The 21,359-nt window shown below is 47.6% G+C and overlaps 1 protein-coding gene across 3 annotated transcripts in view; it reads left to right on the top strand.

Moving 5' to 3' along the window:
* LOC100649165 (rho GTPase-activating protein 20) overlaps positions 1 to 21,359 on the top strand; it is a 182,380-nt gene that overhangs the window by 61,503 nt on the left and 99,518 nt on the right. The window contains exon 1 of one of the 3 annotated variants that reach the window (XM_012320709.3): positions 20,218 to 20,671. The exons of the other annotated variants lie outside the window; for them this stretch is intronic. Coding sequence (XP_012176099.1) covers positions 20,363 to 20,671 — 309 coding nt within the window. The 5' untranslated portion in view covers positions 20,218 to 20,362. Of the gene's footprint in view, positions 1 to 20,217; positions 20,672 to 21,359 lie in introns of those variants that run through there. 3 annotated transcript variants of the gene reach the window in all.

The raw sequence follows: 21,359 nt of genomic DNA, 5'->3' as shown, positions 1-21,359 counted from the left end.
TGTCAGAGATAGAGAGAAAGAGAGAGACAGAGAGAGAGAGAGAGACCGATATCGCTTATATTTAATATTCATTCGGTATAACCGAGCCACTGTCGTTAAAGCTCGGTCGTCGTAAAGCACTGTACACACTGTGGCGCGCACGTGTATCGCACTCGTCTTTCCTTTATGGTTTAAGGCTGACCAGTACGTACACGCGTAACGTCGTTACTTGCGGCACGTCGTAAGTAACACGTGTAAAGGCGCGTTTGCACGAGCGCGAATCGTCTCGTACAACCTTTTCTGTCTGAATATAAATACTCCACTCGATGTGTGCGCCTGCATGTGTACGCATACGGGCCCGTTACCCTCGCGCCTGTTAAATGCCTCCCGGAATTTCGTGGAACAATAAGTTAAAATAATCATTCGCGGAACCATGCGAGACCAGAGAACGCTATCTTACGTCCCGGTGCGTCTTGGATTAATTGCCACGAAGGTTTCGCGGACGTTGGCCAACATAATTCTCGTTAAACCCGAAAGAAACGGGTGGAACGGAGTTGATTTCGCGCAGCAATTCCACGCCGACTATACCAGCTGCAACAGTTCGCTTACCAAAACGTACACGCGTTACCCGATTATCGGATTATTTTATTCTATCTTTTTCGATGTAACCACAGGGTGCGATCTTGTTGCTTTAAAATTATAGCAATGAGAAACTAAGGTTTATTTAGGTAACTACCGAAGAAAGTATAAAGCAAACGGCTGGATGAGGTTGTTTGAAAAGCTACTGGAACGCGAGATTTGGCGCCGCACTCGGAACGCTATAGGAATGCATCGTTCGCTGGAGGAAGGGAATAAGAATTTGGACGTCGTTACGCAACGGTAGGAAACTCTGGCATGTTACGAAAGGGGTGACGGAGGCACGAGGTGATGCATCGATAATCACTTTAGCGGGGAAGATAACCGAGAAGCATCGCGTTTCGATGAGAAATATTCCCGTGCAACGTTACGTCGCATTCCGATACGACGTTCGATGAAGATACACGATGTACACGAGGACCCGCGATCCTTTTAGTAAAATTCAAAGATGTACGCGTAGACGCGAGGTAGAAGGGACCGGATGTCACGCATACATTGCGTGCGACGCAAGCACGGGGGAATTGCTGCAGCATCGGGGCGCCTTCTGGAATAATAAGCCATACCCGGGACGTACTTGTCCTGTTCGAGGACGGCTATCGACCGTGAAGGATCAGGAAAGAATGCAAATATTTCTCTGTATCCGCTTCTCATCGACTCGTTAAACGCGAGGATAATAAGCGGTAAATGTTGGTTCACGGGAAATAGAGAGGTGAAACGAAAGATTCAGTCGGGTTCTTTCTCCGAATTTCTCGCACGACAAACTATTTTCATCTACGCGAAGCGTCTTCCCGCTTCTCTCCACCAACTCGATTCTATCAATTGCGCATTCAGCCAACGGCGAATGTCGGATCAGCCGGTTGATACCCACTCGGTGGATCCCATAAAAACGATCGTTTCATTAGGATAGAATTATCTAGTAAGAACAGGCTGAGGTCATTAACGTGGCGCGCTCTACCTGTTTGCCGTTTATGAGGCGAGTTATAGTCGAACACGTGTTGCTCCTGCCGCGGAGGAAAGGCCGCCGTCGGGGGAGGAAATGAAAGTTACTTATTATCGAGAGGACGGGTTCGAAAGGTGGATATAATCGCGGTAGGTTCGCGGCAGAGATGAACGTTCGGCCGGATATCGGCTGGAAACACCTCCATGGGAAATGCCGCTCGGCTGCAGTTCGCCTCGAGCCACGCGTTTTCACGTGTACTTACCGATGTTCGATCCTTCGCGATCTAATCTTCCACCACTTGGAAATTTATCCGTTGGTTACGTGGTTTCCGGTCGATGAAAAAGGGAGCGTCTTGGGAAAAATGGCGAAACGGGAAAAGCTGGTTAAATTGATGTTCGGGTTGTCCCGACATCATTGACCCGGTCATTGATAGAGTATCAAGGGAACGTTGATGCAAGATCGTGAGCCCGGCGTGTAATTATCATTAATTATGCGGAGGAAATGGGAGAGCGAAGGTTGCTTCCGTGGATAGTAATTTGTTAGTATTATTAATCGCGTGGATGGAACGACCACCGTCCCGGTGTACGATTGAATCGAAGCCATGAATCGAAAATCGAGAGACACCTATGCGCGATGCATGGCTGGCGTAATTACAAAAAGGACGCCACGATCCTCATGAATAAAACATCGAACTGCTCGCAACGCCAGGCACGCGCTGAATTATTGAGAAAACATGCCGTTTGATCTCTCTGGGGCGTGATCTATGCAACGATCGAACGATCGAATGGAACTCTACTCGGGAGGACTTTGAACTCCGGTGATACGGAGCGAACAGCCTGTTCTCTACAATTTTTCTATCGTCGATGGTTTTCGAGTTTACCTCCGTGAAACGTTTAATTGTGTTTTCTTTCTTTCGCGAGGTAGAACAGAAGAGAGATCGTGACCGATCGCTTCTATCTCGTGCAGTCACGTTCCAGGCACGTTACAAAATTTCGTCGTCGAACGATGAAAAGGAATTCGCGCGTGCCGCTCGAGCGCGCCTCCAACCTCGCAACGACGGAAGAAACATCTGCCTCGAAAGCCGTCGATATAAATCTCGGCTAGCTTTTCCAGAGTCGTATTCCGTATGTTCCGACCGTTATGTAAATATTTCAGCGAAGATTCGCGCGCGAAACGTACTTACGTCGCGTATTCTCTTTGAAGCGCATCGAGAAAAATGCTTTTTCCTCGACCGATGGCGCGTACTCGCGCGACACGCCGATGCGCGTGCATAGAATCGGCAAACGATGGATGTGTGCGCGTTTGGCGTACACGTACACGCATACCATGGTAGGGTCACGCGCCTGTGTGCACTTTCACCGTCGTGCACGGCGGAACTGCAAAGTAGCCTACATGCAGGGCGTTAAACTCGGCTCGCGGCGGTTTGATCCGCGACCGAGAATCGAGATATCGATCCGTTGCAACAGCAGCGAATTCCTTCAACACAGAGGACAGCCTGCACGCGTTCCAATCGAGTTCCATGTCTCGGCATAGCCTTTTCGACCAGCATCGTCCGACATCGGTTGCATCATCCACGTGTCCAGCTTTATGCCACGATTAACGAACCTGCGTCAGATCTTTTTCCATCGGTTCATCGATTTTTCAAGACCACGAGCGAATATCCGCTCGGCTCCGGCACAACGCAACTCCGTTTTGTCTTATCCGAAGCAGGCAGGTTCGCGTGAACAGGTCGTTCGAACGCTTTATCAACTTCGATACAAAGTAATCGTTTATTTAACTGGAACAACGGTCGGTGGTTGATCGCGTAATACAAGCTCCGTTAAAGTTCGATGGATGGTGTAATTAAAACGTCGCTCGTATAAACGATACTCGTAGGAAGAAAGTTCTACCGTAAGCACGATCGACGTGGAATTTGCAACATTCCATTGGTTATTCTACAATTTCGCTGTAATAGGCGGGGTATTCATCCGACGAAAGTATTCGACACCGTTGAAATTGATCGGATATTTACGCCGTGTCGGCTGGTTTGCGAAGTTACCAGCGAACATCATCGTCGAACACGCGGTTCCTTTGTAACCATCGACGACCCTATGGAAAAATCTTAATCCACCGTAATTTCGCCGCGACTTTACGTACCGGGAGAACATACTCTACGTGCTTGGCGAGATTCGAAGTCTCGTTCCGGAGAATATCTTCCGGTATCTTTCGTGCAACACGGGATCCTCTCACCTTCGAACAATTTCATATTTCGTGTTGTGTGCGTTCGAGAGAGTTGTGCCGCGATTCGACCAATCGAACCGACGAACTATATCGTCGGATACTTGCGGATCGGCGAGCAATACGTGTCCGCGTTTATTTCTTATATAATACATGGCCGGTTTCTCTTCGGCGTTACGAAGAATTTTGTAAAAGAGGAAGAGCGAGGAAAGCGACTCGTTTTTCATGTAATGCCTGTATCGAGGCTCGGACAAGAGTATCGGATTACCGAGTTAAACGTCGATTGGAAGTTGATTATTTTATATAAAATTGCAGCTGGATCCGATCGATTTGATCGCGATACATTGTCCGTTAGTGTTTTACTTAATTCGCTGATGAAATAATCCGATCTTTGCGTGAAAGTTTCCAGCGTCGAAAGAAAGTATTTTAATATCGAAAATTACTTCGAACGATCTTCAATACCGCCGTAGGTTCCATCCTCTTTCTTCCACGCTATTCTTTATTCGCTATATTCTATACAAACCTGTGGCGTACAAGGTATGCATGAAATATTCGTTTTGGACACGCCTGCTCGTTTCGGATCACCGTTCTTCCTATTTAAATCCTATTTATCTCAGATATCGCAAAAAAAAGTACGATCGTTTTAATTTTCTACCGCCATACGCGTGTTCACTCTAAATATTCGTAATTATCGTGACTATCGAATATTCGTCGAGAGAGAAAGAGAGAAATCTTCCTCGTCTCGACAACTCTCTCACACACACACACACGCATACAGACACACGAGAAGGAACACTCGAGAGCGAATCGAAATCTCGACTTGGAAGAGAGCATTGTTCGTAAGTATATCGAACAGGAAAAGAAACGGAGACCGCGCGTGATAAATTGATCGATGCGCGTCTTCTCTCTAGAATCGCTTTCGAACCGATCACCGGGATACTCGTTAAAGATTTACGAAGACAAACAATCGATACAATAATTTATATAGCTTCATTGAACGCGGCGCGGCTCTTTCTCTTTCCCCGGCCGGACAAATCGTTCGTCCGCGATTCGAAGCGTACGCGTTCGCGTGCGGTAATAAAATTTCGTGCGGAATTTATTTATCGATTCGCCGCGTTTAACCGCATCGGCGAGGCCAGATGTATTCTCTTTGTCGGTGTTGGCCGGGTATATATCTCCGCGAGCAGAGCGAGCAGACCGTGCAACGCGTACCTTAGAAGGTAGACGCACGATAACCGGCCGTCCCTTATCTCGCGCGGTTCTAAGCGCGATCCGGCCGTCCGCGGTACGCGTTTCAACGTATTTAAGGCTTAATCCAATTTCCTGAATCCTTCGAGATCGCAACGCTACTCGCGAATGGATCGTTTCGTCGCGTTGACGTTTACGAGCACCGCGGTCTAATCGCTTTTACGACTTCAAGGTCCGCCACGAGACTCCGATCGAGACGAACCGTGTAACGTCCGTACGATTTAGCAGCCATGTTATTCGGTAGGATTATTATGTTTTTAATGGTGCTACATACGAGCCTGCGATTTCGTTATTAGAAACGTAAAAGCGCCGAGTTGCAGCGAAATTGCGACGTCATCAAATAAAAGTAAAAGCTTCCGATTCGAGATAGAAGCCATAGGTAGGCGATGGAGGAATTTGGAAGAAATCTTCAACCATCTTCGACGATTTTAACCGTCGCAACGTGAAGATCGTACGGATACGCGATCCGACAAAGGTCAACGAAGAAAAGTATATTTGAAGTAAATGAAACGACCATAGACCATAGAAAATATTGGATGGAATACGCGAGACGTATATTTTGAGGAATCGATACCGTGTTTAAACCTCGCGACAAAGAATTTTTCCAAAGACAGGTACTTGTCGTTAATTAGAAGTATCGTGCTTCTATTTCTATTGAAATAAATATACGTTGCGGGATGGAAGATTTTCGAGACTTTCGGTTGATGCTCGCGAATGTAACATTCGCGTTATAAATTCGTAACAACCTTCGTTCCGTTTATCGCTGGCAATTTCACTTTTGCTTGGTCAATCTATAAATACGTATAGTGGTACGCAGGCCGCGAGGCCGGGAGATTTCGATGCGTGGAAGCCGCAGAACCGCGCGTATTTGTTCAGCTGGGCCCGCGTATCCACCGCGTCCACGTAGCTGCGAATTTTTTGCGAAAATGCATTCTCGTCAGGGCGTCGGCCTAACGGGCCGAGAAACCGGACACCGGAAGTCACGCAGAGGAATTTTAGGCACGTAAACCGCGTGTCTTCTGCTTCTGTTCCCAGCTTCCTTATCTTCGCTTCGCGAATGTCGCGCTTGCGACTTAGCTGATGAAAATAAAGACCGCTTCGTCCAAGCGGACGTCCGTCGAAGATAATCGAAAATATAGTTTCGATGGCGAATTTCGTAACGGCGGATGCGTGCGGAATATAAATATGCGTGCTCGCTTGTCCGTGAGCGTACGTCGAGTAAAAGGGAAAGCCGAACAGAGAGAAACGAGAGGAGACCGTTCCTTTTTTTCTTCGTTCGATCCAATTATTTGGCTGGCTGGATCGTTATTAATGTAATAACGTCGGGAACAACGAAATTGTGCAGTCGGTGGTCATCGAGGACAGGAGAAAGAGAAAGAAAGGAAGGGCGGTTCGACGTAGTGAAATCTCGCCGCGTTTTTTGATCGGTCGTGCACGGTACGCTTGGCCACCCAATGCGTGTCCTACAAAAGGCAAGATCGAAACGACAGTGAGAGGAAGTGGATGCCTCTGGACCACGATATTACCGCTCGAATATCTCTTCGAGGTGTCTTTATCGCGGTTATTCAACAGCACCTGGATTTCGTATATCACCGGGCTGCGGTCGAGAGGTTCGTAAAACTGTTCAACGTGGTAATCGTTTAAATTTGCCGGAGCGGCGTTGGATAAGAAAGAGCGCGCAAGTATTAAATAGCTGGTTTGGCGCGAGCAACGCGTCGATAAAGTAACGCGTGTTCTCCGACTGCGCTTAGATTCGGTTCTCATTCGGCCAACTTCGACCTATTTCCCCGGGGTTGGCCACGGATAGACCGAGAAACCTGTTCATCGATCCAGGAATTCTAACGAAGGCTACCAGAGTGGAATCTTTCTGAGGAAATTAGAGGGCGAGACAGAGACCGACAACGACGTACAGAAGATTTAGTGGATATGGAAATACCTGTTACTTAAATCATCGAGCCTGGAATATTTAACGCAACGTTAACGAGATATTAGAAATCGTCGGCGTCGTAAAGCAGGATACGGTTATGGTATATATCGTCGTTGTATGATTATTGCATCGAAAGTGGGAAATATCGTTTGAAACTCGTAGCGATGAATACACGGCCCTCGCAATCGTGATTTCGCCGCAACCACGCCACGAGGTTTCCCAGATTGGCATCGACTGTTTCTAGCGGTACCAAAACGACTCCGTTACCGCAATTTCTTTCGGATTCTGTCGGTAGATAGCGCCTAGATTGTTATTAAAAATATCAGAAATCTCACGGCGCACGCAACACACCTTCTCGAAACCCTCGCGTTACCTAGCTTCACGTGCCAACTCGATACTTGTAAAGGCGTGTATGTTCGTCAGCCAACTGTACGAGATGTTCATAAATATCTTATAACCACTCTATGAATTTCCCGCGAATGCCGCTTGTAACAAGCTCGCGAACAGTTTTCGAAACCTACGAACACGTTACACGCGCGATACGCTATATCACACCGTGTTCCCAAGAATTTTTCCATAGACGCTTCAAAGAAGTACGTTTCGCGAACATCTTTGAAGATATTACTCGGGCGGATGGGAGACAACGGATTATTCGCAAATACCAGCTGCGACGGAACGTTTGAAAACGTAGTACGTAGAATTCCTATTTGCACGTTATCGTTGGCGTTTCTTATCGTTGCACGATTCGATCGTTTACCGAGTTTTATGGTCGTTCGGGTAAACAATGCTCGCTTTTCAACCTTGCGTCTATCGTCTTCGCGTAAATCGGACATTCTAACGAATTGCTTGTATTATCCGCGAGATAATTCCTAGGGGAAAGCCGATTGAAAAAACGTTGAAAAACGTAGGTAATAGGATCGCGTCGATTTACTGTCCGGTCTAATAAGAGTTGGTTAACGCGTCATCGACATGTTTCGTTCTGTTTTCTCGTGTTTAACTAATTTTAGCGTGACAAGACGAACAGGTTATCATCGAGAGGACGCACGAGTCAAGCTCGTGAACGAACCTTCTTTTTCTCCGCCTTAAACGAAGAAGCGTACGAAGAAATAAGCGAGTAAATGATATCGATATCACGCGTCATTGTTTCTACGCAAAAGCAACGAATTTCAGATCCACGTAGTTAATTATTCCGAACGAGCCATTAACGACGCCGTTATCGTTTGTGGACACTCTACTTAATGAGATTTCCTGCGAGTTTCTCCTATCGACGATCAAGGATATGGCTGTTGTAAAATGAGCTTCGCCCTTGGTTTACGACTTTTCCAAGACGTCGTAGTGTCTGCGTTTCGCAGTTTCGATCGTACATAAATTAGAGAGGAAAAGACACGAATTGGTATTTTGTAAGTAAATACGCGTTGCCAGTAATCGCTCATAGATTCATCGTCGTCTCGCGATATCCGACGATCGATCGATCGAATCGTACGAACCTGTCTATTTTTTCTCTCGTATGTCTTTTCTATCGAACCCCTTGACTTTCCTTTCTTCTTTGTTTTTCTTTTCTTTCTTTTTCTTTTTTCGTCAAAGCACGCTTCACGGTTCGACTTCCGTTAATTTTTCATCGACGAATCGACAACAGAACGGATTGAGGAAGGTCTCTAACCGGTCCCGCGATTCTCGTATACACGGAGAAAGAGGGGGGGGGGAGACAGGTTGGCAAGTATGCAGCGCGTTGAGCGTTTCACAAAGCGGAGCTTTCACCGATGGAAAGCTAGCCGACGGCCAAGGTGGCCGAGCACCTTGACGATCGCGCTACGTACAGTGGGTCACAAAAATTCGTGCAGCCTTTAAATGGGCTTTTAGTTCGCGTAAGGTCGTTGAAAGTGGGTCGTGCGCGCGGTAGTGCTCGATGTAATTGAGAAAATGAGCAGATTTATGTTCGCCACGCCGCACAGCCCGGCGCTCGTTACGTTTTACAGCGAAACTAATCTACTTTGTCGATCGTGATTTATGTAACGTCGAACTCCGTTAATTGGTTCATTCAGCTTTTCGTTCTACGAACGACTATTTACGCTCGACGTGGCTCCATAGACACGGATGCGTTTCTTCGCGCGACGTGATCGAAACGGAACAACGAAAGGCGTTAAAGTGAAATATAAGACGCGAAAATGTCGTAGGATGCGTGGTAGATCGAATTCTTAGCGCGCGACCTCCGTAAGGTCGAATAGACGACCTTCGCACGAAAGTGTCACCTAAAACGTTTACCTGTACGCTCACCTGCGACTTGGCTCGCCGCGTAACAGGTATACGAGGAAACGCGCGATAAAATACGTGCGAAATCTCGACAACCGCCTTCCTGGAAACCGCGTAACCAGTCGTGCAATTTTCTCCCGAGCAGGTTGCTCGCGTGTATTTAACCGAAACTCTGGAAATATCGCAATTCCAATTGCTACTTTAGATTTTCTTTCATTACGGCTCGAGTAGTTAAACGATCGACGATTTAATATGCTCGTTGTGACTTTCCTATTTTTACGTTTTAAGTTCCTACGTTTTCAATCTCTAAGTCCATAATTTTCACGTTTGCGGTTTCTTCCTTTCCAATTTCCAAGTCCGCAGTTTCTATATTTTCTACCATCCACCGACTAATTCCGTTTCTCGTCTCCTAAAGCTGCCAACGAAGTTTCCAACTTTGGTTTCCTATCGTTTCTTCGGAGAAGTACTACGTACCACGTCTACTCGGTTGCAGCTGGAACAAACGAGCGAGTTCGCTTTTCTGCGATCACGTTCGAAGACGGTGGTACGCGGCACCGGCAAATCATAGCTCTCGGTATACACGGACGTGGCCGAACACGCGGCAACGCACTTATTCACGCACCATCAGGACGTTTGCATACTTGTAACTGGTGTTCTCTCGGCGGCGCTCGTAACGCAGATTGAATTCCTGTTGAACCGTCTTGGATAAGAGTAACGACGGGCACAATCGCCACTATGCCGTAATATCGAGCTATCGCGGCTCCTCGTTCAGCCTCGTGATCGGCCACTCTCTGACGTCACTCGTAAGTCCTTTAGGGGAAACAGACTTCCGCGATACCGGGTCTTCTTGCCATGGCAGTAATGGTTTCCATGGATCGAGACGGTGACGATGATCGTTCTTTCGTTTAAACAGCGATAGACCACGTAAATTGTGTACCGTTTAATGGTAGGATAACGTTTCGGATCTTTATTACTCTGGTCTTTGTATCTTCGACAGGAAAACATACAGCGCATGTTGTTTCAAAGACGCGACTGAATTAATATCAGCGAAGAAACTCGACGCGATTTTGGTTGATTTTCAGTTGGCTTTTGCCGGTTTGCTGGCCATGTTCGCCGTGTTCCCTTCGATTTGTAACTACGCTGTACGCTGTAATTTGCGTGGAAAGGCACGCCTATAAATAGGTTTTTGTTTGAGAAGAAATCACATATTGGCGTTCACCGCTGAAACATGTCCAGTAGAGAAGCGATAAATTATTCGCATTATCAACGTACTCCAATATCCATGTACTAGATATCGTTTTAACTGTCTTAACAATAAGTGGCATCGGTCAAACGTTCGAGATATTGATCTGTAAACTGTTTGAATCGAAAGAATTAGATCCTTCTACACGAAGAACAAAAGGGGTCTCGCAAAGGGCGCAATTTAATCGGTCGGCGAGTCACGGCTTTTTACGTCGGCTAAGATCTGACGTTACGTGTCACGGTTTTCTGATTGTATTAAACTCATCCTACGAGAATCTCAGCCAGCAGAGTCGTTCAGCGCTGTGAAAAGAGATTGCGTTCCATCGATACGACGTTGAGTTGCATCGAGTCGAGTCGTCGGTGTTAGAACACGGTGTCTAAATAGCATCGTGAACGCAGTCTCGATGCGCGCCGTAAAGATCGGATCAACGGGAGAAGGATGGGAAGATAAAGAGAATGAAAAGGATCGAAGAGTAAGGCAACGGAGAGGAAAGAAAGGGAGGAAAGAAAGGAAGAAAGAAAAAGGAGAGAACGAGAGGAACGCTGTCGCGATGGAACAGAATCTGTGAGAATGTCCTTCGAGAAGTTCGCCCACGTTCGTTTTTGCTTCCGAAAAGCGAGTTCTCCGTGCGTTCGTGGAACAAAGTGGCACCGTGCGCGAAGGGGCGAGGGAGAGGGCTCGAGCGACCGGTACGTGAGTCAGTCCAAAGGAACCTGGTGTAAGGTACCGGCAGGAGGATTCTTCTTCTGCAGGACGTTGCACCGATGCTCCTCGAAAGATGTCTCTCGATCTTCTCGGCCCGAATTAGGAGACGCGTCGAAACTACGATCGCTGCTTTCTCCGTCTTTTTCCAACGCTAGTTTTCCTCCGCGTAAGCAAAGTCCCACGCGAATTACAGACTCGTCGAGAGAACGATAGATTTTGCAGGTTGGCCTTTTATACGTTAACGCGCGTGTTTTCAAATTGCTGGTAGAAACTTGAAGGAGCAAGTCAACGTCCGTTAAACCGCGAAATAGAAGCGCGATAAATTCACGACGATGGAGAATTTAGAAATTTTGCGTTCCAACGAAAGAGAGTTTACAAATCTGCTGGTAGCGTTAGTCGATCGTTTCGTTTCGGATCCTCCGTTCGTCTTCGCGCATCGACGATACATCTCCAGTTTCTCCGCCTACCGTTTCAAGAGCGTCAGTAGAGGCAACGAGGTACGAGACACAGAAACGGCTCTAAATACAAAGTATCCGTGATCGACCACGGCTCGAGACCTCTAATGACTGAAACGGGCGGCTCGCGTCATTTATTCCACACCAGATGCGCGGCAACGTTCCGCAGTTTGTACGAATAATATTGCAATGGACATTTCCATAAAGGACTTTACCGACCCTTTACTATACCAATTTGCGGTACCGTTAACCAGGATCATTACCCCGAACGAGCGGGTTCGTATACGCGGCACGCTTGTGTTCCGAAGAGCGTTTTTCCGCGCTTTAAAGGCTCGCACGCAATGCGGAAATGCTCGCTCGAGGGCGGTTTGCGCGTCGTTAGCACACTTTTGCGGAATAGGCTCGGCTCGAGGGGCATCCCGTGGATTTCTCGAAGCTCCTGTACCGGCCAAATGCGTCGAAAACGATCTTACTGCCATACCTTTCGTGCCACTTCCGACGTATCAACGCTGCTTGATTGCGCGCGGTCCAACGTAACCGAACGATATCTTTGCCGTTCCCTTATGCAAAATAACGTTACGCTTTGTAAATGTCGATCGTTGGGTCACGGTTGTGTAATTCGGAGCGTTCAGCATATTGCTACACGCGTCGTTGCGTAACGCGACGCACTTTCTCGAGCGACGCAACGTCATCTCGGCGTAAAGCTGTGCATCCTCCCTGAAGCTACTCGAGCAACTTTTTCTTCTGTTATCGTCCCTGAAATATTACGACAGATAGTTAAAACGCGTTGTAAAGCGGTCGAAAAAGAGAGCATAACCAACCTGTAACGTTTTCAAGAAACATGGAACCTCGGCTAAAAGTTCCACGTTGTTCAAGACCCGAAGATGCGGCTTAGCTTGTCCACGAAGCGGAGTCCATCGATCATTGTCGTAATTTTTCTTCTCGTGAATGGTACGGCTGTACAATTTTCTAAGCAAAACGCGTCTGACAGGAAGCGGAAAATCGTCTATATACTCGCGACGTAGGCAGTAGCCAGGGGCTTGTTTTCGAGGAGCACGTGCACGCCGGTAGCCGTGACTCTTAGACGTAGACTCAGTGGCAGCGAGATCAGCGGGCAGCGGGTGATAATGAAATCTAAATTGCAAATTATGACGGGACATAACTCGCGCTCGTTATCCTCCGCGTTACGCGCCATTGTCGCACGCACTCTCTCTTTTCCCTGGCGGATTTTCATTCGGTTCGAGCCAGCTAACTCGCAACTCGGTGGCATGCGGATACCTCGCGCGCCCATCTTTAATACCCATTCGAATCTCCCCGTCTGCACACGAAACGGCCGATGCAATATGCCGTGGACCGTTAAGTGGCGCGACCTTACTGGGTCCGATGAAAAAAAGGAACGTACGAAAGCCACGTTGGAGCATTGTCGGGAACCGCGTGCGATGCGCACGTTCCGCGAACGGGGCTTCGCAGGAAATGAGGAACCACGCGTGTTCCAAACACGCGGAAACGTTGCCACGGGTCATGATTTTCCTTCTCTTCGAGGTTGATTCGCCTTTCCTGGAAAATTGCCCGATCGGAATCGGTAAGCGATTATTTGGAAGCGAGCTTGATCGAGCTTCTTCGAGTACCCTTTCGGGATGGAATCGCTCGTCTCTTCCAACCCGGTGAAGCAACGCAATTAAAGATTTATATCGCAAGAGGGCCCTCTTGCACGATAATTTATTAATACTATCGGCAAAGTGGTGTTTCTGGAGTATGGCGCGCATAAGCAACGTTGTAGCTTAACGTTTCGTCAACTAATTATACGATAAATTTATTCGAACACGACGGGTGAAAAACACGACAAGTCGTATCTCTGATGTTGCGTAGACGAGCAATTATGAAATTCAGTGGGTTAACGATCAATTCGGCGTGAAAAGTATCTTTGCGCGAGTGATTGGCAAAGCTGTAAACGATTGGCGCAAGCGCTTGTATTGTATACAATTTTACAATCTTTCGTAGAATGGGTCAATCGACTGCCTCGTAACGTATAAAATTTTATTACCAAAGTCGCGTTACCGATAAACAAGAAAATTTATTAACGCTGGTAAATTGCAACTTGTAAAATTTATTAGTTCAATCGTGCGAGAGAATCAGGTTGTAAAGGGGAATTGATTCATCGAAGGGATGGGAATAAGTTAAACGAACCTGTGCACAGAGTGCGAAGCATCAGGCACGCGGAAACGTTGCGTGAGGTCGCGGAATCCTGGCAGAGGGATCGTCTTCCGACGGAAGAATCGTCAATGAGATAATGGGGCGGGTTGCGAAACATAAATTAAGATATTATCGCCTCGGTGTCTAAGAGTACGACTGCTGGGGTGATTGTATTTATTACGACCGTTGCGTTAAATCTTTCCCACAATTACATAAATAACAAAACGCGCGCAGGCGCAACGCGCTCCGATCGCGTTATAAAAATGCGACCAGAATTTACGAGATGCTGAAAAGAAAAAAAATACAGGCAATGCTTCGTGCGGATGGTTTCAAAGTCGAAGTTAAGCTTCTATAAGCTGGCTGGTAGTTTAAGGTGCGCCCGAAAAAAAAGAATTCAACATAGTAGCACGCGGAAACGTTGCGTGAGGTCAAGACTCCTCCTGGCCCTGGAAGATGAGGACGAGCCGTTTCCTGGCCACCCGTGGAAGATAGCCTTGGCGTGGCCAAGGTCTGAAAGATAACTCGCCGACGTCATAACAACGGACCCGTACAAGGTCTGGAATCCATTTAATTCGACGCCTGGTTAAAGCTTACTCACGGAACGAGTCGACAGTTCCCGCGCGACACGCGAGACTTTCATTATTCGTGATTTACGAGAACATAACACCGCCGTTAAATCCCGCCAAGCTGAACTAATTTCTGGCGAAAAGGTAGTAGCCTGTTATTAAAGGAAATTAATTATCCATGTTTACTGATTCATAGAACTTTACCGCGGGTTCCTTGAATAGTTAGTTACAGACGAATCTTACGGTTCGTAGGATCGATCAAACATCGTTTTATACGAATCGGATAACATTTCGTTGGCAGGTGTCGACGTATAAAATATAAACTGATTCGTAGAACTTCGCGACGAGATCTTTGAATAATTACGAACGAATATTGCGGTTCGTAGGGTTAATCGATCAGCGTTTTATAGGATGAATCCTTGGAAGGAACCGAGATATACGATGACGCGTAGATACGTAGAAAGATATAATTTCCCATCGATTTCTCCTTGATTTCTCGTCGATTCTCTGCTACATAGTAGAACCGTATAAAACACGAGACTAAACAAGGGGCAATCGCGCCTCGTTGTTCGAATTGGAAGATCAAGCTTCACCGAAGCCGGCGAATTCCACGCCCATTGTCCAGCCATTTATTAATACCTCTCCATCATTGACCTCTCCATTAACCCGTTTACGCAAGCATAACCGTGGTCTGCACACGATAGCCAATGCTCTCGAGCCTTTAGATCGCGAGTTATTAGACCGGTCTTTGCGGATCGTTATCGTTGGTCGATCGATGGAATGGAGTATTTCCTGGCGGGACTCCGTGGCCGTGTGCATTCGCGACTTTCACGAAGAAACGATCTCGTTCGCGGTCTTAACTCTCGATCGCATAGCTTGTTAAACGGGACGACTTGAAAACCGAGCGCCGAATGCGCGACGGGCACACGCGTCGCGAGTAGTGAAACGCTGTAAATCACTATTCTCTCTCTCTCTCTCTCTTTCTCTCTCTCTCTCTCTCTCTCTCTCTTTATCTCTCTGTACTATTTCGAATAACTACGATTCTTGCGTGGCCGATTTTTTCCTATCTGCCGCGCCTACCAACGCGTCTATCTTATCTAAACCCAAACCTAAACCGTTCCGTTCATTCCAAATTCTTTCGCAATTTCCTCTCCTCTCTCTTTTTCCTCTGGAATTTCGCGGAAGTTAGGCGAAGTTTCTGCGATAGTTAATTTGCCGAATGCTTTTGCTTACGATTCATATCGATTATCTTCGATGTCTAAATGTTCGGCTCGCATATTTCCCTATTAGTCATGCGCGGATTAACTATGCAAAAACGGGGACTTTTAATGTACACGAGCAAATGAATAGGCAACCATAAGCCCGTAAGTTTCAGTGTTCTGTTTAATATATGTACATGTTCTAATTCTTATTGCGGTAGAATTCCATTTATCTCACCTCGGAAAGAAGCAAATAATTCATACACCTAAGGTTCGTACAGCGTATTGCCTAATTTATTTCCATCGTACAAATTTCACGCTGCTGTTAACCGATCGACGATCGAATTCGTTTTATAACATCCTCTATCTTACATTCCTTGACCCAGTTGATCCAACTAGTTGCAGAGATTTCACGTTTGCTTGTTCAAACTATAGCTGCTACTGTCGGCTGGTTCAACCTTGCATTCGAGTGACATCGTACGAACCCTGCCGGTCGTACGCATAAATTTCTCAAATCGTCATCCTTGACGCGTATATCACCAAGTTTAGAACTGTACGAAGCATACAGGCGTATACACGCATGAATTAAACGCGAATGGTTGCTTAAGCTCGCGCTTCAATGTCAGGGGAAATCGTTGTTCGACCACTTCCTGCGGCACGTTCACTTCCGTCTCGCTCAGGCTCTCTCGCGACTGATAATCTCCGAAGGCAGGTCGTACTGAAACGGCGGGCCGTGGTCGTTAATTTCTTGCCGGAGTGAAACCGGCACGGAGTGCGCAGCACCGCAGATCAAAGGATAATATTTCTCACACTGGCCGACAGTATAATCGGCACGCAATGTTTCCCTTCTCGTGCACGTACACGAGAGAGTTCTCTCCCAATAAGAGAGGAGAGAGGGAGAGAGAGATGAAGTTAACTCTTGGATTTTACCAATCGGTCCACGGTGTGGTGCACGTGTGCATTCGCGATTCGTGAAAATCGACGACACGAGCGAACGCGCGACACACTTTGCCAAGACTCGCTTTCGCGTTCGCAAGTCGCTTAGGATTGGACACCGGAAGGGGAACGACCTGTCGATCGATGTATCGCTTCCGTGATCCGCTACGGGGTGACGATCAGTCACGGTAGATCGACCGACGATTTTTATCTTTCTGCAGAAAATTCAATTCGATCGGTCCTCTCGGCTATGACGCGGTGAAACGTGCGATGAATCGGATCCGATGCAAATATCGCGGCCAAAGTTTCGATCATAAACTGGACGCTGCTTGCGCGCGAAACGTTCGCGTGTGCTCGGTTCGTTGAGTTCGAGATCGTCTCGCGCGGCGCTGAAGAACTTTCCGCGTTCCAAAAGGACGTTGCGTTGGTCGGAGGGTTGAAAAAATGGCTGGCCGAAAAAACTTACCGCGATTTCTTCCTGATAACATGGATTTATTACGCGCAGGATCTCCGTGGCCACGCAGTTTTGGCATTCCAGTTTTAGCGCTGAGAAACTCGACCGAGGAACATGACTCGGTTTTCTGGATGTATACGATGCATTTTAATCGCGAGCCTCATTGTCGGTTGTCCGTACGTACCAATACCTTTTGTAGCTGCTGTAGAACACGAGGGAGGAAGCATTACGTAAACTTACGCGTGTAGGATTTATTTTTCGGATTATGACTGGTGGAAGAGGAATGCGCCCAGCGACCTGATCTAATCGGATATTTATGGCGCTTTGACGTTATCTTCGATTCAAGGCGGGCACTACGTGTTTCTTCTAACAGCGTGCTCCAGATTCGCTCTCGAGAGTGTGCAACGTAGAAACGTGGAGGAGGTGCGATGGAACACGAAACTACGAACAATAGGTAGACACGTGGCGCGTTTCAGTCGCACGTACTAGCAAACTCGTACCGAATATCCTGAATCTCGTACTTTTACTTCGCAATGACGGGCATAAATCGAGGCCTACGAAAGCGAGAAAAAGAACGCGTAAAAAAGTCAGCCACGACCGCAGACTGACGCGATTCCACGATAGCCGCGATTTATTCAGCCTTTGCACCTGTCGCGGTCTTGAAATTTAAGCCTTCAGCGACAAGAAGCGCGATCCTACGAACGAAGATTCCGTACGTCGAGAAACTTGGACGAATTTTTCCTTCTCGCTTTCTTGCTCCTTTTTTGCCGCTACTTTATTCCTCCTTTCGTTGGTAAATTAACCGAGGACGTCTGCGAGAGTAATCACCGAGATTTTGGACGAGACACGATTAATTATTTCATACGTGCAAGGATATATTCAACAGGTAGCCGAGTCGGATAACGCATACTTCTAGTTACACGCCTCTTACGTTTATCGCATAGGTGAATCGCGATGTAGGACGAGCAGACTTCCGCGAGACGAGTCGAGAGGAGACTCGACACGACTCGGCTCGGCTCGACGAGACAAGACGAGAGACGATGAAGACGAGAGATGCGCGAGAAGAAACTAACGCGACTAACCGCACACGTTTCGAGCTGCATCATGGATCACGCGCTCGTTACAGAGGGACGAATCTGAATCGGTTTGCCTCGCGTAACTCAGATTCTCACGGATACCGTTGCCACAGGATAAAAACACGGAACGGAGAATGAACCTGGTATCGGACGATTCGCGCTAATTACGCGTCCGCGTAATAATTACCGAGTGGGCCTCTGACACGATTAATCAACTTCTCGGTATCACCGTATATAGACGCGAGAATAATTGAACTTTTGACGGGATCTTACTCTAATGATATCGTTCAAGCAAGAAGGAGGCACGTTGCGTTCGTTCTTAATTCGCGTCAGGCTTCGTTGTCCTTGAAAGCGACGAAGAATCACGAGCGTGCCTCTTTGCTTGATTACCGGTTAGGGTAGATCGCAATGCGTCAAAGCTCGATGAAAATCATCGGGAGTCTGGACGCGCGATTAACCCTGTGTCCATCGATTAAAAGCCGGGATCGGTCGGTGTCCCTTTGCCGCTTATCGAGCTCTCATTTTCACCTCTCTCGTGCTTTCAACCGACGAGTCTTCGTGGAAGCTGGCGTTCCACGACATCCCGGCAACTTCTCGCCATGTTCCGCACGACTACTCCCCATTTATCGCGTCCGACATGCAAGAATATCACCGCGAAGCAACCGAGAACCAGTCATCGTGCCATTAATTAGCCGGTTGACGCCTAGAAACAGGAATTCATTCCGGGGTCAGGCATTATCAATTCGTTTTATCGTTACCGAGACCGTTACGGCGGGACACGTTCCGCCGGTTGCAAATAGAGTACGATGCACCCTGCGGCGCATCCAACCTCTGTACATCTCTGATATCGAATCCTTCGAAATCTTGTAAAATCGATCGATAACGTCGTTATTCATCTCGTTCGTAATCCGTTACGATCTTCTACGATTCAGCGGAATAAATACCGCGTGTTTCTTTAGCGATTGCCGCGTAACAACAACCGCGTATACGGTTGACGTCTAGATTTCCGATCGTTGGACGAAACGTCTTCAAAATCTAAACGATAATAAAGTTCTCCGTGGGAAAGAAACGCGAAACATAAGAGAAAATTAGGCATGGAAAACGTACGGAAGAACCCTTTATCAGCGCTCGGTTCGGTTGGTTCGGTTTCCCCGGTGAGGTACGAACGACGTGTAAGGCCCAACGGGGAATAAGTCCCGATCGCCATGGTAACCGGTGACTCGGTCTCGCGTCTCGCCGTCGTGGATCGTGCAACTTCGATCCGGTTCGTTCGAGTTCGTCCGTACTCGGGCATTTTCGTAAGAGCGAGGCCAACCGGTCGGCAGACGCAGTCTCCGCGCGACCAGTTCGATTCCGCACGTAGCCAGTGATCGGTGCTCGTGGCGTGTATGTCTCGCGTCGCGTTTACGTTCAATCTCTGTCTCGAACGTATCTCGTGTTTTGTTGTCACGTTTCGGTAACACGGTTGTGCGTTCTTTCGCGTCTCGTTCCGATCGTTGGAACATAGTACGAGGGAAGACCGTCTCGCGAACGGCGAGTAACACTGGAAACCGCGAACCGTAGAGGAAAGAAACGGTGCACGTAGACTACCGCTTTAAACGCGGACCGTGTTTGCGAGAGAGCGCTGCACGCCCGAAGGCAAATACCTGTGCCTGGTTTCAAGTCGATCCGGCCCTCTGACACGTCGCTTCCCCGTAGGCCGCTACTTTTCTGCTCGATCGGTGAAACGTGCTGTAGAACACAGGTACTTGAAACGGTATCTGTCTGCGTTCAATTCGCGTACGCGCGGAAAAACAAGCGTGAAACGTCTCTCGCGTAAGACCAACTAAGATCCAGACTGAGAGAAAAAGAGAGAGAGAGAGACAGATAGACAGACACGTTACATACACGAGCTCTTGAACCTATCTACCTACGGCGCAATAAAAATCGTGTGATAGTAAACAGTGACCGGTTTTTTCTATCGCTTCTTATCTCGCGTTTTCGTTTCTTTCACTGCTCTATCCACGCGTTACAGTTTCGAGTGAACCACGGTGTTTTGCTGCGTTCCTACCGGCATCGTCCATCGACAAACAGAAAGCTGTGTATTGGCACGCGAGGCACGAGTGTATACACTCGGTGTGCACCGCGTATCCGTTCCGGGAACCACCTGTGGATTTCGCGCGAACCACCGAGTGACAGAGAGTGTTGTATACTCTTCTCCCCGTGGAAGAACACGAATCGTGTGCTGGCATGAGCTGAACCACGTTATCGAAGGACGAGGCGCGCACAGCTCGATACCACGATGTCCAAGACGGAGTGAAGTATCGTTGATCGTTACGTCGGTGTTAAAGCGGGTCGAATGATGACCATGTTCGGCACCCTCGTCCAGAGGCTCACCTCGCCGGTGACCTCACCGACGAGTCCTCGACGTCGTTTTAAATCTCCGTCGCGTTGGGAGGTGCAGAGCGATCCGGAGGATGATCCGGCCGCGCCAGTCCGCAAATCCAGGGCGAAGCATCTGCTGGACAAGCGCAAGAGCAAGAGCAGAGCGCGAGCTTTGAACGTGCATTCGGAGCAAGTGCCGATGTGCAACTCCGGATGGCACGACGCCGCGTTTCCGCCGCTTCGGGGTACCAAGAGCCTCGGCAGGCTCGATGGCATGAAAGAGGTGAGTCTCGTTGTTCCCATCGAATATTTTCGCCAAGCTGATACGCACATTTTATGGGATTACGATACCTGGAATTCACGAGCGGCGTTGTTCGTTGCGTAACGTAATTAAGCAAGGTAACGTCGAAATTCCTTCGATGTGTCATCATCGAGACAATTCGCGTTCTTCGATGAAATTTCTTTAATTTAATCGGTCACATTTAACGATAGGAACAGAATAGGACAAAGACGGATATTTCTGATCGTTTCTAGATCGATATTTAAAATATCGAAGATGTTTAAGCACCGTTTAAAACGACTAGGAATTCGTTACTATGAATGGTTCGACGCAATGAACCAAGGGAATAAAATCACGCGCTTTGCATACGCTATGTTTACACGAATATCGCTTAAGAAAGCGGAGAAATCAGAAAAGAAAAGATAAATAAAAAAGATTGAAGCATCTCTTGTAACGATTAAAAGTACGAACGGAGGTGTTCTAGTAGAGTAACTAGCAGGAATTTCTGTCTCACGTTATTCCACGAATTCGAGAACGATAGTAAACACAGAACAGTCGAACGACGGTAGACGTAGGTAGTTTCTAAGCCGCGTCTGATGTTTTTATCACCGATAACGCTACAACTCTACGACTTTAATCGAAAACAGGTTTCACCGTTTTCCATGCCGAAACTGGAACAGAAACCGTGACC

Source organism: Bombus terrestris, chromosome 3 (genome assembly GCF_910591885.1).
Source record: "Bombus terrestris chromosome 3, iyBomTerr1.2, whole genome shotgun sequence".
Taxonomy (NCBI): domain Eukaryota; kingdom Metazoa; phylum Arthropoda; class Insecta; order Hymenoptera; family Apidae; genus Bombus; species Bombus terrestris.
This window is presented reverse-complemented; position numbering and strand designations above follow the sequence as displayed.